Raw genomic sequence first — 14,537 nt, 5'->3', positions numbered from 1 at the left:
CTGCCTTGGGCTGACACCCAGTCAAAGATACATTGGTGCCTAACTTGTAAATGTCACATTGACATAAAATCCTCCCATTCAATCACTCTTATCCATCATTGTGCCCATACGACCAGCTCAACATGGCCTCTCTGCAGCGACTTAACTTGGAAAGGTCTTTGGACCAGTTCCGACGCGAGCTCACTGATGATCAGAAGAAAGTTATTAGCGGAGCGAACCGGAAAGCTATCGACCATGAAATTCAGAACATACAAGCTAAACTCGGGCGCGAGAAAAGCCTTTGTAGCCTCAACAGAATCGAAAGGTTTCTTGATGCAATGCACGAGATCGAGAAGCTCGTCAACATATTCCTCAATGTAAGTGAGGCAGTGGCATTCATTTGGGTAAGTTCTTTTATGCCACCCTAGTAGTTTCAACATTAATACAATAATAAGGGTCCCATTAAGCTCGTACTTATGATGGCTATGACGTGGACAAATTCAGTTAAGGATATACTCGACGTCTACGAGGAAATTGCCGATGCACTTGGGAATTTAGTTTTCTTCCACACCCTCATCAGGCAGAACGACCAGTTGAAGCGTATCTTGGAGGATTACTTCTCCGATATACTTCGTTTTCATCATTCCATTCTAGATGTCTTCTCGAAACCCGGTTTGTTAATCCCACCATGTTAAACAGGCTTCTCTTAACGATAATAGACTGGATCAGAAAGTTTCCATGGGCCTGGAGAAACTTCCAACGAAAAGTGAAGCCCATCATTGGGAGCCTGAAAAAGAAGCAAGCGATGTTATCCGATGATAAACTTCAACATCATGCGATCCTCAAAGAAATTCAAGATTCCGATTCTTATGCAAAAGACCAGTTTGAACAAATACATTCTTGCTTAGGCAACATATACTCATCCGAGCAAGACAGAATTCGGAAACAACAAGAACAGGATATGAAACTCTACTTGGAAAGAAAGTTGAACGTGTCTTTATCGCGGTTGGCTAGTCAGCTGGAGCTTCCAGACACAGTGATCGGCTCTTCTGGTCGTTGGATCCTCTCTGATCCTCTTTTCCAGTCCTGAGAAGCCAATATGTCACCAAAAGGCAGTGTGTTGTTCTTAACAGGGTGTCCCGGTGCAGGTTAGTGTCTACAGCTGGTATTGATAGTATTTTAGCTCATGACTAATATATAGGGAAATCGACCCTGGCAAAAATAATAATTCGCTACTTGAAAGACAAACGAGATCAACAGTCCCCCAGTCAATTCTCGCTGGCTTATTTCTTTTTCAAACACAACGATGTTGATCGCCGGTCAGCTCGATCGATGCTTTGCAACATCATCAATCAAGCAATCAACGGCGATGAAGCAACGATGAGGTTTGCATACGACAAATGTTCTTCTGTCGATTACCTTGAACTTCCTTTTCTCAAGTCACTTGCTCTTGATTGCTTGCTGTCGCAACGCAATAATATCATCGTCCTTGATGGTCTAGATGAAGGTGTAGACAAGGAGTCTGAAAATGCGCTCAGGTGGTGTTTACAAGATCTACTCCAAGAAGTCACATCTCAAGGTTGTCATATCAGTCTCTTGATCTGTGGACAGGAAGATGGAAGGATCGAGCCCCTTCTGTCGTCACATCCACAGATACGACTTCACACAGCAAATCCACATCAGAAGGACATCGAGGAGTTTTCACGGACCGAGGCATCTAAGATCCGTAACAAGTTTGTTGAACTCACCTCTAATGATGAAAAAAATCTTATCAAAAAAGTTACAGGGGCAGCAGAAGGTATGATGTGTAACATAAAAAAGCGTACAACATCGAATTGAGGTCACTAACAGTGTCTAACCCAGGGATGTTTTTGTATGCCAAAGTAGTTCTAGCAAATTTACTCTCAATGGGCACTATGAAGGAGTACCAGTCCGAACTTAAAGATGATAAGTTTCCACAAAATCTAGATAAAGCGTAAGTACCCTCTGACTTTTAAGTACTTGGCTAATCCAGTCAGATATGAAAGAATTCTCTATCGCGTTATGCATGCGGCTAATCGCTCCGCTTCATTATGCGCTAAAAGGATTCTTGGCTGGGTTGTCTGCTCTGAACGGCCACTCCGATGGCGCGAGATACAGTCGAGGTTTTGTATTGACCCAGTCAAAAACGTTTGCGACCCAGATCATCTGCGGGCCGATAGTTGCAAGGAACTTTGCAGCTCACTAGTCGATGCCGTAAATTGTGAAATGTTTCCAGACATCAAGTCCGAACAAATCATTACCATGATTCACGAGACAGCAAGCAAGTATGTTTAGGATCTAAAATGGTTTCATTGATAGTGACTGACACTTATGTCTAAATTTAGATATCTTGTTCATACAAATACAATTGATCTTATTCAAGAACATATCGATATGTCGATATTTTCCTGTCGGTATCTCATTTCGACGCCATTCTTAACCATGGAAGATAACAAGACCGAGGAAGCGATCCGATCTGGATATTTTGGTTTCATGGACTACGCTGCTGTCTCCTTTCGATCACACATTCAGAAGGCTGAGTCGTTGCACAACGGAACGGACTTGACCTGGACGGTATACAAGGCTAAAGAAGCGTTGGTGGAGGTGAACTTTCGATTACACAATCAGAAGGCTGAGTCGTTGGATGACCAAACGTACTCGCTCTGGACGATACGGGAGGCTAAAGAAGCGTTGGCGAAGGTAAAAAACGCCTATCGCGATGCCTCAGACATGATAGTTGAGTCAGATGTGGCAGTTCAGCAACCTGCGGCGGAATCTGAAGAAGGTAACAAAATCTTGCATCAAGTCATTGAAGAAAAAGTGCTTGAGATACGCACCAGCATAGACATTCACAGGGACAACGTTTCACGATACCCAGGTTTTACAGGCCTCCAGGGCCCGAGACGATACAAGTGCCCTAAAATCCACTGCGTCAAGCTCTCTGACGGATTTCCCAATAGGACTCAACTTCGAAAACACGTCAATGTTCACGATCGTCCGTTCAGATGCAATGACGAATACTGTCATGTCCATGCCATTGGATATGAGTCTGAAAAGCAACTACAAAGCCACAATCAGAAGTTTCACAATGATGAATCTACAGCCAAGGTTGTGTTCCCAGTTGACAATCATATCAGCGAAGCTAGCCTTTTAGCCGCTTGCAGAGCTGGGGACCTTGATAAAGTCAAGCTTCTTCATCTAATTTTGAAAAAGAATTCTCGAAATCGCTCATTGGACTTGAATGCTTTAACCACTGCCCTTGAGGCTGGGCAGGCTCTTATCTGCAAATACCTCATTGGAAAAGGCGCTAGTTCTCTGGGGGGTATTTACGCACAGACATCATCGAAACAGTCACCAATCTACCTTGCGATCTGTAGAGACAATCTTCACTTGTTACAGTTGTTCCTGGTTGGTCAATCAGAACTCACAGACCCCCCCAACCCTTCGCATATCGCTGAATGTGTTTTGGAAATTCTTGTGCACTACCCAGTTGGTATGCGGACTGTGCTACGACTATTGACCCTGGAGAAGCCAACAGTGCTTTCAGAAATACTAGGATCAGTTGTTGCTGAGCAATTGATAAATATGTTTGGAATCTGGGGGCGATATGTTGGTCCAACTAAGCGAGTTGCGATGGATCACTCTACCAACGCAGCAGCCGTGCACACAAGCTTTCGTCACATATTTCCAAACCTATACGACCAAAATGACAAATTTTCTCCTGATGCAACTCGCCACGAGTACGGGATATATCAACAAGCCCTGAAGAAACAAAATGGGTTACTTCACGATGCATTACGCTGGGATAGTTATCCTCTTGCAACGTTTTTGATGGATATCGACAAGGAGAACGAGCTTCAGGCCCAAGATGAAAACGGGAACAATGCACTGCATAGTTTCATGATTGAATCATGCCAAGTCGCTTGTGACGGCTGTATCATTATGGCTCGTCGCCTTCTCAAGTTCTATGGAGGTGAATTTGCGAACAGCCCCAATCACCTTGGGCAGTTACCAATACACGTCGCATTATCGAGGGAGCTTTCACCAGCAGTGTTGCAGAATCTTTTGAAGTACTCACAGGACGTAAATCACAAGGACAAAGAGGGGAAAAGTCCGTTGCATTATGTGAAACTCGTGGAGAGTATGAACATCCTCTTACAGCACAAGGACATCGACCTCTTCAGCAGGAACAAGGAAGGTCAAACTTCATTTGTAGCATGTTGTCACGTCGACATGGACTTCAACGAAAGTATTTTACGACGTCTTCTAGATGCGGACAAAAGCCTTGCGTGGACAGCTGACGAGTCTGCACAAAGACTCACGCCTTTACACTATGCAATGGGACTACACATACCAAATGGCAAAGGACCCTCGAATGCCGCCACTTTTCTACTCGAGCGACCAGAAGTTGAACGCATCCTCCAGGCCTTTTTATCCAGCCCGACCAAAGACTGCGAGAAAGTCAGAAACTTCGCGGGGGAGCAGGAGTTAGACAATGCTTTAGAAACGATGGACAGGATCGGATTTTTGTAACTTGTTTTGATTGACAGAATGATATATTCCCTTAAGTTGCAAATGTCTTAAGAACTTTGAAAGAGTACAAAAGTAAATTTTGATGTCTGTTGTTTGGGATAATATTCTAGCCGCAGGGTAAGCATAAATTTGTCCACGTATGCTGACTAGTCTCGCTGTTGACTCTTCTCGCCCATCTTATTGGATACAGGTTAAGTGGCTTGCGGCTGAGGTTGCGGCTGAATGAAGACACCGCAAGTCTTCATCCATCGTCATTAACCATCAGACGTGAGGCCATACTCAGCCTCTAAACTCCCTTTTAACCACACAGCCTCGTTCGACTTGACGCCAAACAACCATGATTTCTAACGATCCGGATAAGCCCGTTTCCCTACTACATCCAGCACCCGCCACACCCATTCCGACAACGACATGGCACACTTACTTTGCCTATGGCGTAGGCCAAACAGAGTACGATACCATCATATCGCAGCGGAACCCATGTATCCGAACACTTCGACAGGAAAGAAGCATCAAGAGCAAGTGGTTTTTAAAACCTCCCGCCGCTCAAGGCATGCCGCAATTGGGAGCCAATGTAGAATCCACGCAAAGTCCAAGATTTCCATATCCTGAAGCTTTCAAGCAAGTCATGTCTCCAGCAAATTCCATCCCGCGACGTGACGAAGAGCACGGAGATACCGACAGTAATTCAGCTCAGCATCAGAGCCTAAGACCACCCCAAGCAGTGTTGATCGATCAGAGATCAGAGAGGATTGAGGAGAGGGGTTTCTCAACACCGGTTTTCGGTGTGTCACATACTACAGCTATTGAGTTTGAGGAGTGGATCCAGCCGACATATGTTGTCCTGGGCTTATTTCCGCGCGGCGCTCTCAACCCTAAGGAACAAATTGTGTTCATCGATAGGCCAGACCAATTTTTCTCAAAGCTTAGATGGGCGACTTTTCGCCTTCGTGGGATGAGAGGGATATTCTTATCTCTAAAGCATCTTGCGGCATTTAAGTTATACAAGGTAAGTTTATCTGCAATCGGTTTAAGATTATGCTGACGAATCCAGTGCGATGCCAACACTGGGACACATGACCACGTCAATCTGGATGCTAATGGGACTGCTGATTTGTATCTTCTGTTGAGTACCTACAAAAGCTGGCATGTCCCTCAGCATATATCTCGAGCTTGGGCAGATTGGACTCATCGCACCCTCAACAATGAACGACTTGACGTTCTGAAGGGTGAATACGCCATTGAGCTAGTTCTAGACTGGTCGATTACACGCATCACAGTCGTGGTCTTGGTACCTGTTCTTCTCAGCTTGGCTATCGGGATATGGCTCAACGCAAAAGATTGGACAGATCTTGCGACGATACAGACGGCTTGGGGTACTGCTTCATATATCGTGACAGCCGGGGCGTGTAAGTTGACTTAAATGCCTCGTGATGCAAGCATCAGACCCCATAGAGTTAAACTAACAGAAAACAGTGCTTGCAGCGATGTTGGGATTCCTGGACATTGCGGACAAATAACCGAGAGTCTAATTTGTCTTATCACATGTAATCTTCGTGGCAACCATGTCTGTGACAGACTTTTATTATGATCTCTGAAGCTTGGGCCCAGCCTTCTCAATTTCCTCTAGGTTCTCAACAAAGGTTAATCTGTCCACGCAGATCAAATCTTCAACAAAATATTGGGCCTCTCAAGGTCACAGACTTTTATTGAAGTAGATAAGCCTTAGTTGCCCCCTCAGATAAGACTCCTTTTAACTTTTGATAACTTTGTATGGTGGTTCTACGAGTTTCCTCCAGTTCAATGCTGACTTTTCTCTCTCTCTGTAGCGGTGACTGGCAGGTCTCAAAACGTAACTGGATTTTCACAATGTTCAACGGACTTTAATCACGATAAGTCAAACTGAAAATGTGACCATCTCAGCGAATAAAGTTATATCGTGATAGATAACTTTCACGATAAGGGCAAATTTATGTATATAAAAGCTAAGTTTCAAGATTAACTTTTATGATGAAAAAATATTTAATGCGGTGTCCTCACCACACATGTTTCTTTCTTCCCAAACTTCGACACAACAAACCAGGCACTACATTGGGATACTCAACAACATTCAATCGATAAACCAAGCACCAACTTTCAAGCAACTACCTACTAGACAACATGAATCCAGAACACCCCACCCCTTTCCTGGACTTGTCCAAGCGGGCCTCGGCCATCAGTCGTTTTGAACAGGTTCTCACCTATTTTGAGAACCATAACGATGACATCAACATAGGCTTTTATGATAAAGTGAAGCTTGTCAAGTTCACTTATGAATATGCTTGCAATCAGTCATCGAAAGATCTGATTGTGCTTGTTGCACTCAACCGCATGGGAATAATAGATTCCTATGATTACCATGTCAATCTCGACGACGCCGACCTCCGAAATGCTCTGAAAGCTGGTCTACATCGATTTGCCAACAATCTGTTGCAAAACTTCTTTATTCCAGGTATGTCTAACCTCTACTTTATACTGGTTCAACACTGACACCTCAATAGTGAAAGCATGGGCTGGCGAGAAGGCACGGCCATCATCACCACGTTTCTTCGACGATCTTTCTTTGGGTGAGGATCGTATGTCTTGGGAGATGCAATTTCTACGGGATTGTTTCCAGCGCGAAAGCTCCCAGGGCGATAGACTCCGGCTTGGCTGCCTCCTGAGAGACCGATATCGATGTGTTATTTCACGAGTATTTGATGAGCACCAAGGCTCTCTGCTGTACGGAGTATCCGGAAAGGGGCGTGTTACTGAGAATGGCAAACACTTGTATGGTCCTGTACCAGACAGGTTCGACAAGCTGGAGATTGCTCACATTCTCCCACCCTCTATCTTTACTGATGGTTGGTCCGAGAAACCTGTAAGAACTCTTTGTGCTACAAACATGTCATTCCTACTAACACTGTAACAGGGCTCTGGAAGTGTGAACCGTGGCCTTCTAAATATGATTCATCACGGTATTTTAAAACAAAGGATCATGGACAACGATATAGAGAGCATTAAGAATGCACTCACGCTAAGTCCCAGTTTGCGTGATGCATTCAGCCAGTTCCGTATCTTCTTTGATCCTGTTGAGGATGAGGAAGATACCTACGTGATCAAGGCATTCCCTCCAGGTATCAACGGTCTTCCGGTTAAGAGAAAGCTCTCTGATTCCTATGTATTCGTTGATGATCTGGATGATCACTCTATTAAGCGAACGATTTCTGCTGCCAATGTATGGGGCGATGATCAGCCGGATCCCCGGTTATTGGCTGCTCATCGTGCTATTGGGCACATCCTACACTTCTCTGCAACACGCTCTCCAGCAGGTGGCGAGGTACAAGCGGATTGATAGAAAGGCAACGGTTGGGATGAAAGATGAAAATGAAGAGACATAATTTCTCGGATATAGGAAGAGAGGGACTAGATTGAGTTTTTGTTTAGCTTTTCTCTTCTGCAGTCTGAACAAATGGATTCAAGTTCCTCGCCTTTAGTGTTGTAAAACATTATTATTCTCTCTTATATTTTAATGGCCAATCCCGTCACTTTATTTATCTGCAAACGACAATATGCGTGTGAGGAGACATCAAGAGATTGGTGTGAAAGGTTAGTCTTGAAGTGTTGAGATGGTCTTCTGAACCAGTGACATCATCAATTTCACCTTGAAGTCAAGACCATGGAGTAACTGGGCCTGGATGCCCCAATCCTGTGGTATCAAGACAGTTGGCCGTACTGACTAAAAAAGATAAATATAACCATTCAGCTTATGTTGATCAGCCTCCACCTTTTAATTGTTTATTCCTGTACTCTGAACCTTTGAAATCGACTTTTCCGTCATCACCGGCCTACCCGGTACGACGTAACATGATCTGTAAAGCTAAGCTTTTCCTCGTAACGTAACAGACAAGGATAAACGTGGGGAGCGGGCACAGCCGAGACCCTTGACCCCTGGAAATAATGATGCCGATGTTCCGAACTAAACGACCCGTGGCGTCACTAGACAAAGGCCCGGACTTTAACTTTATCCAAATATGGCCATAGCTTCAAGTCAACACAGACGCATTGGGTATCGCCTTTCGATAACTCACAGACGATGGAATGATCCAGTACTTATACGAGACTGTTTCCCGTTGGTAGAAACTGTCAGCCGCTCACTTTTGGGCTGAATTGATACTGAGACAAGGGTTTTCGTTCCAAAAATAACCAACACAGCTAATGGTGATACGAGATGTGACTAGACTGAATACGGACAAATCATGCAACTTCACCGCATTAAGCTTACCACGTGGATGCTCAAGCTGTTCATTTAGTGCAGTTATTTGGGCTTAGACCCGAAATGGCTACAATGGACTGGTCGAGATTGAGTTCGTTCCATGACAAACAGGTTGTCAATTGAAGTCCGTATAGCATCGTATGGTCAGATATTTGAATCGGGCATTCCGTTTAAAAATCTATATAAGAGACAGCTGCTCTTATCAATTTATTCTCATCATCACTCACAATTCAGTCACTCGCTTCAACAACTACAACAACCTTTCACTCCACCTTCAAGTCAGTACATCATTACAAGACTACTACCAACATACTAATTCCTTCTAGAACAATCACTCAACCGCAAACATGCAGTTCTCTCTTGCCTTCCTCGCCGCTGTCCTCTCAGCCACCAACGTCACCGCTGCCCCTACTGCGCCCGCCGTCAACATGATGGCCGCCACTCCCCAGTGGACCATCGAGGGCATGCAGCGCAGCTGTGCCAAGGACGACAGCTCCTGCACATGGAACTTTAAGGTCAACACCCACAAGGGCGCTGCCACCGCCTGCAAGTTTGTCGTCAAGGGCAGCAAGGCGTCTCAGCGCAACGGCGGCCCCGTCAAGTGCGGTGACTATACCGTCACCTCTGGCTGGAGCGGCCAGTTCGGTCCCGGAAACGGATTCACTACTTTCTCTGTTGTTTCTTCCAAGCGACAGATTGTCTGGCCTGCTTATACCGATAAGCAGGTTCAGGGAGGAAAGGTTGTTAAGCCTGATCAGTCTTACACCCCTGCCAACCTTCCCAAGTAAGCTGGGGGACATCGATTATTGAGGGTCAGGATCGACACCTGTACATAGAGCGTCTACATTTGAAGGCGTGGTAATGCATAATGTTTTAGAATACATACACGAAGAGACTTTCTATTAATGCTTCAGTGCAGCAGCATATTGACAATCGTGATAAATAATTGACATCGCGTCTTGCATTTTACAAAGCATCTTTCTAACAATAAAGCTTGAGAACAAATTGAGCCCAATACTCAAATTATTTCAAATTCAAAAGTTTCCAACCGTTCCAACCAGGGCTATACCACATTTGGTGTGCCACATATTCAGCACGTCATCAAACTGATACATGGTAGCCCATGGATCTTCCAAGGTATTGGTTTCTTCTTTCATGTTGGTTCCATATGCCACTGTCTGTGATTCAAAAGATACCACTTGCTTCAAGCGGTCCAATGCTTCGTCCATGTTCTCGCTGTGAGAGACGGGCCTGGGACCCGAGGATAGGTGGTCATGAATTTGCATGATTATTTTACGCAAGTCAAGTAGCTCAAGACGGTGTCTCTCTGCCCTATCATCAACTTGCTCTTGTTCGCTCGTGGTGTTCATATCCTCTGGTAAGTTTTGATTCTCGTCAAACATCTCGGAGAGCACGGATCGTACATCTTCCTCATCTTCGTTGTTATTGACCCCGGCTGTACTCTCTGATCGTGACGGCAAGGAGTCTTCGTCCCATTCGCTGTCTTCTGTCTCTGAGCAATCCAAGGTCGAGTATCCACTTGTATCTGGTATTCCACTCTCTGCAAACTCACGGATGACGGTCCGTCGGATGCAGCGTAGGTACTGTGAGAGCAAAGCCCATATATCGTCATGTAAGACGCCAACCTCCGGGAACTTGGCCGATGGTGCGACCCGATAACGAAGTTTGAAACTGTACAAATCGCTAATCTCATCCGTGATACCGATCCTCTTGTACGTATGGTTCGGATTAAATCCCTTATGAATAGCCGGGTCATGCTCCAGTAAGATACAAGTAAGTTGTCGTTGACACTCAGTTTCGTCCGTTGCGGATTCATGCAACGTTGTAAACAGGGCGTAGCATTCTAATCCCCGAGAAGGCAGCTTCTCATATCGGTCCATCGTCAAACGAAATAACACATCACGATTGGGATTTATGTTTTGACCGATGCTGCGGATGCGAGGATTGTCATGTTCATCCTCCTCAACGACACTCAAAGTGATAACATCTTCTTGATGCCCCTCATAGTCAAAACGGACCTTGCGTAAGTAGCATTTGACACCCATATATGCTTGGCCTGTTATACCGAAGCCGTCATCTAGGTATGGCTCAACGTTGAATAAAAAAAATAGTATGTTGACGACAGCCCGTTTTTGACGTCGGGGATCCAGATGAACCAGTTGGACAGGACATCCGGCGCTCATCCAGGACCATGAAGGTGCCAGGTAGCCCTTGTACTCTGGTTTGACGCCCGGGATCCACCAGTTGAGTGACTCAGGCAAGTTAGATCGCCAATGCCCGGAATTGTGTTCCTCGCCTCTAAAACGTCTGTGGAACTGAAAAGCCATACCCCAAAGTATATAATACAAGTTTGAAGCCTGTGATACAGATTTGTTTGCGAAGTCTTGGCAAGTAGAGTTCCGCAGCATGTGTAACCTTTCCCGTCTTTTGCTACCTCTCAAGGTTTTGTCGAGGTATTTGCGATCTGAGTCTGGAAATTTGTCTCTCACGGTGAATCCAAGCTCTTTTAAGTGAAGGAGCAGAGTTCATCCATTCAAATGTGTCGTCTGTCGTGGCTTTCCACTCCTTCTGGTCTAGAAATTGGAGCGGAGTGATATCAGTGTTTGTGTGTTGTGCAAAGCAGCCTGCCTGACTGTCCTCTCCTATATCCACTGAGATGTTGGTTTTCGCTCCCATATAGATTCGATCCATCATTCTGGTCTCGGTTTTCCAGTCTAGTTTGGAATCTTGGATAATGCACATATAGTCAATCCACATCCAGTTCAGATCCAGCCAAGATGCGATCTTGAAAGCGTCTTGGAATGTCTTTGTTAGGTGGTTCCAGTTGAACCCCTCTGCCTGCCAAGTCTCAAGATTGTCCGTGACCAGCATTGGGTTCTGTTCAGCAGCATGAGGACCCCTGCAGTAACTTAACGTTGCGTAGTCGATGCCCGTAAATGTCTCATCCTCTTTATCGGGGCAGAAGATGCGCACCAAATTCTTCTCTAGAGCATGTCGGACATTGAGAAGACGAGTAGGGATGTAACCATCTGTGCCTTGATTACAGATATCATGTTTTCCATTAGAATTCTCGAAACATTGCGCCAGCCACGATATGACCGATTCCTTCGTGTGTTCGTTGTCATTAGTATCCTGGCCCTTATCCAGAGTTCTCTGCAGAGCTGTTTCGTGTACCTCATTAGCTTCTTCCTTTCTGTCCAGATACCCGACAGGATGACTTGGTATCTGAGGCATTTTGCTTGACAGTAGTGGAACTTTGCCTCTTTTGGTTCACGCTAACTTTGCTGTAGTGTTAGATAATATCAGTTTCAATAGCCAAAGTAACAATCTGCGACACTTTGGCAAATTTCTGACCTTTCCTCACCGAAAATAGGTAGAGAATATGACAGGTTGCCAAGTGAATCCTGCGTGAGTCACGTGATGCATGGTGTGTTTAAAGTTTGAAGTTTCCAGAAAGCAAATACTTTTCAGTTTACTTCAAATTGTGATATTATGGGTTAGTATGCATCATTAAATTCATATATCAATGTTTACCTCAATAACGAACTTTCCCAATAAAGACAAATACGTGACTGGCAGAGAAACTGTGTTCCTAGGTTCCAACCACCATTTTTTACTTTTCATCCTCTCACCAGGTATATAAATTGCCTGTGTCCGCCACTGATCATCAGCAATAACAATCCATGTCCCCAATATTCCCGTCAAGATGTCTTCTCCCGCCACAATCACCATGCCGTCAGCTACAACTCGTCCTGTATTACCAATCGACATCCAACTCGAAGTTCTGGATTATCTTCTTGCACTGGGGAGAGTTGATGCCAGTGTCAGCGTTTCTATCTTTGCAACCGTCTGCAAGTTCTGGCAATATGCTATCGAACGACAACTGTTTCGAAGTCTGACCGTAAATTTGGGAGACATAACGGAATTCACTTCCTACACAAAAGGCCGCACACATCTTGTCAAGCATATCCTACTTGAAATCTTGATTCCTAACGAGGGTTCGTTGTTCAAGAACGAGTGGCGCTTCACCAATATAACTCATAGTGTTTTTAAAGTTATTTCGTCGTGGGATTATCATGGCATCACCCTCGAGATTGGTCTGGCCTCTCCTACCGAATTGGTTAACCTCCGGTCGCGGAAACGACCACGTTTCCTCCCCTCGAAACGCATGCAGTTATTGGAGCTCCCGAGCCAGACAATTTTCGGCGGCCCTTGGGAGTTTTCGGAATCTTCGTGGCGCGCCAAAGCAACATCATTACTCGGCAACAAACCCGTTGCATTCCAACATTCAACATCGATGCCGCCTTTTCTACCTCCGGTCAAATGTATTTCCAAGCTTCTTGTTCGCCGGAGATATCTTCCAAAAGTTGATCCAATCACCCTGACAGTGATCATGACCGCCTTGACTTGTTTGGAGTTTGTCCATATTGAGACTTCGGCGTATGGCAGAGACGAAGTCGATGGAGCATATCATAGTTGTATGTATTTATTAGCCAAATCTGACTAACAATATACTAATACGGTGTAGGGTTCCTGTCTACCTTCAAACTACCACAATCGGTCAAAGACATTTCCTTCTATGAAGAACATAGCATCCCCTACCACCATCGTCCGACAGCGACGATTTACACGGCGTTGCACACCAACCTAACCAGATCCCTAATAGAAAGAACAGAGGATCCGGAAAACATCGCCATCTCATTCGCTTGCGAAGCCGAGGATCTCGTTACTGCTCCTTACGTGTCGAGGTTGAAGAACTTGAAGACTCTTGCATTGACCTCGCAGGTCTTGATTCTCCCCGACGACCGCTCGATCAATGACTTATTGTGTCACGTAGCTAATGCTGCAAAGGAAATGCCTAAGCTTGAAACACTTGAGCTTTGGTACCTCAGGGTAGGTTGCCGCTATTCGCGACACGAGCCATCTCAGGCTGCTATCTTTACATTTCGGAGACTTGATCAATTCAACAGTTCCATAAGCTGGAAGTCTACTTCGTCTTTTGAGATGTCACAGGAAACACAGGTGCAGTGGAAACGTGTTGTCGGTTTCAACGACACCAATTTTTCGGTGAACCACCTGAAACTAGACTCGAGTCGGATGTTTCGTGTCGGCGACATCCGTGAACATCTGGCGTTAGAGGACAGGATTCTTCATAACACTATCCGGCCCAGGCCCCGGATTCTTTTTCAAGAGGGCATTGACTGAACGTCAAGCGCAGGGGGCGAATTATCAATTCCATTGGGTGAGCAGGATTGATGCGAAAGGGTATACCAGCATTTCAGGGACATGGTCTTTTTACAATTTCGAATTGATAACTTGGAAGTTGGCGAACCTTACATACCTACTTGTTACCTTCTTGTCACTTTTATTACGACACTTGATAATTCTTCTATACCTGAACAGTATCAAAAACTAGTAACAATGTCACGTTTCTTGCAAAGCGACTAAAATTGATGGGCAGTAATGGCTAATTGACCTTGAAAGTTCAACCCCTCCAAGTGATGGCCACATACATAGTTACAAGCGCTGCAATGGCTGAACTATGCGGCTAATAAATTGACACTAGTGAGCACGTCTATAATAAGCAAGCTTAAAACGCAAGACATGCATCCTTGACCTATTCGGTACATGTATTCTTTACATTAGTCAATGAGGCGTGGTCTAGTCCAACATCCATGGGACAAATCAC

The 14,537-nt window shown here is 45.0% G+C and overlaps 6 protein-coding genes across 6 annotated transcripts; 5 read left to right on the top strand and 1 right to left on the bottom strand.

The window, feature by feature from the left end:
- Positions 1 to 317: 317 nt before the first annotated feature.
- On the top strand, positions 318 to 4,533 carry FSST1_009736 (uncharacterized protein; the record flags this gene model as incomplete). Its single annotated transcript, XM_083226735.1, has 8 exons — positions 318 to 383; positions 435 to 651; positions 699 to 861; positions 1,096 to 1,127; positions 1,181 to 1,777; positions 1,843 to 1,954; positions 1,998 to 2,285; positions 2,346 to 4,533. The coding sequence occupies 8 exons, from the start codon at positions 318 to 320 to the stop codon at positions 4,531 to 4,533; spliced, it is 3,663 nt and encodes a 1,220-aa protein (XP_083085697.1).
- A 337-nt stretch (positions 4,534 to 4,870) lies between these two features.
- FSST1_009735 (uncharacterized protein) lies at positions 4,871 to 6,053 on the top strand (the record flags this gene model as incomplete). The annotated part of the gene is made up of 3 exons (XM_083226734.1): positions 4,871 to 5,542; positions 5,588 to 5,942; positions 6,010 to 6,053. 3 exons carry the CDS (start codon positions 4,871 to 4,873, stop codon positions 6,051 to 6,053), a joined length of 1,071 nt encoding a protein of 356 aa, XP_083085696.1.
- A 640-nt stretch (positions 6,054 to 6,693) lies between these two features.
- Positions 6,694 to 7,906, top strand: FSST1_009734 (uncharacterized protein; the record flags this gene model as incomplete). Its single annotated transcript, XM_083226733.1, has 3 exons — positions 6,694 to 7,024; positions 7,074 to 7,432; positions 7,484 to 7,906. 3 exons carry the CDS (start codon positions 6,694 to 6,696, stop codon positions 7,904 to 7,906), a joined length of 1,113 nt encoding a protein of 370 aa, XP_083085695.1.
- Positions 7,907 to 9,174: 1,268 nt separating this feature from the next.
- On the top strand, positions 9,175 to 9,615 carry FSST1_009733 (uncharacterized protein; the record flags this gene model as incomplete). The annotated part of the gene is made up of 1 exon (XM_083226732.1): positions 9,175 to 9,615. The coding sequence occupies one exon, from the start codon at positions 9,175 to 9,177 to the stop codon at positions 9,613 to 9,615; it is 441 nt and encodes a 146-aa protein (XP_083085694.1).
- A 246-nt stretch (positions 9,616 to 9,861) lies between these two features.
- On the bottom strand, positions 9,862 to 12,082 carry FSST1_009732 (uncharacterized protein; the record flags this gene model as incomplete). Its single annotated transcript, XM_083226731.1, has 2 exons — positions 9,862 to 11,146; positions 11,283 to 12,082. 2 exons carry the CDS (start codon positions 12,080 to 12,082, stop codon positions 9,862 to 9,864), a joined length of 2,085 nt encoding a protein of 694 aa, XP_083085693.1.
- A 472-nt stretch (positions 12,083 to 12,554) lies between these two features.
- FSST1_009731 (uncharacterized protein) lies at positions 12,555 to 14,053 on the top strand (the record flags this gene model as incomplete). Its single annotated transcript, XM_083226730.1, has 2 exons — positions 12,555 to 13,326; positions 13,377 to 14,053. 2 exons carry the CDS (start codon positions 12,555 to 12,557, stop codon positions 14,051 to 14,053), a joined length of 1,449 nt encoding a protein of 482 aa, XP_083085692.1.
- Between the last annotated feature and the right edge of the window lie 484 nt (positions 14,054 to 14,537).

This window comes from Fusarium sambucinum, chromosome II, assembly GCF_050947815.1.
Source record: "Fusarium sambucinum isolate potato_lamoka chromosome II, whole genome shotgun sequence".
NCBI classification, from domain to species: Eukaryota; Fungi; Ascomycota; class Sordariomycetes; order Hypocreales; family Nectriaceae; genus Fusarium; species Fusarium sambucinum.
This window is presented reverse-complemented; position numbering and strand designations above follow the sequence as displayed.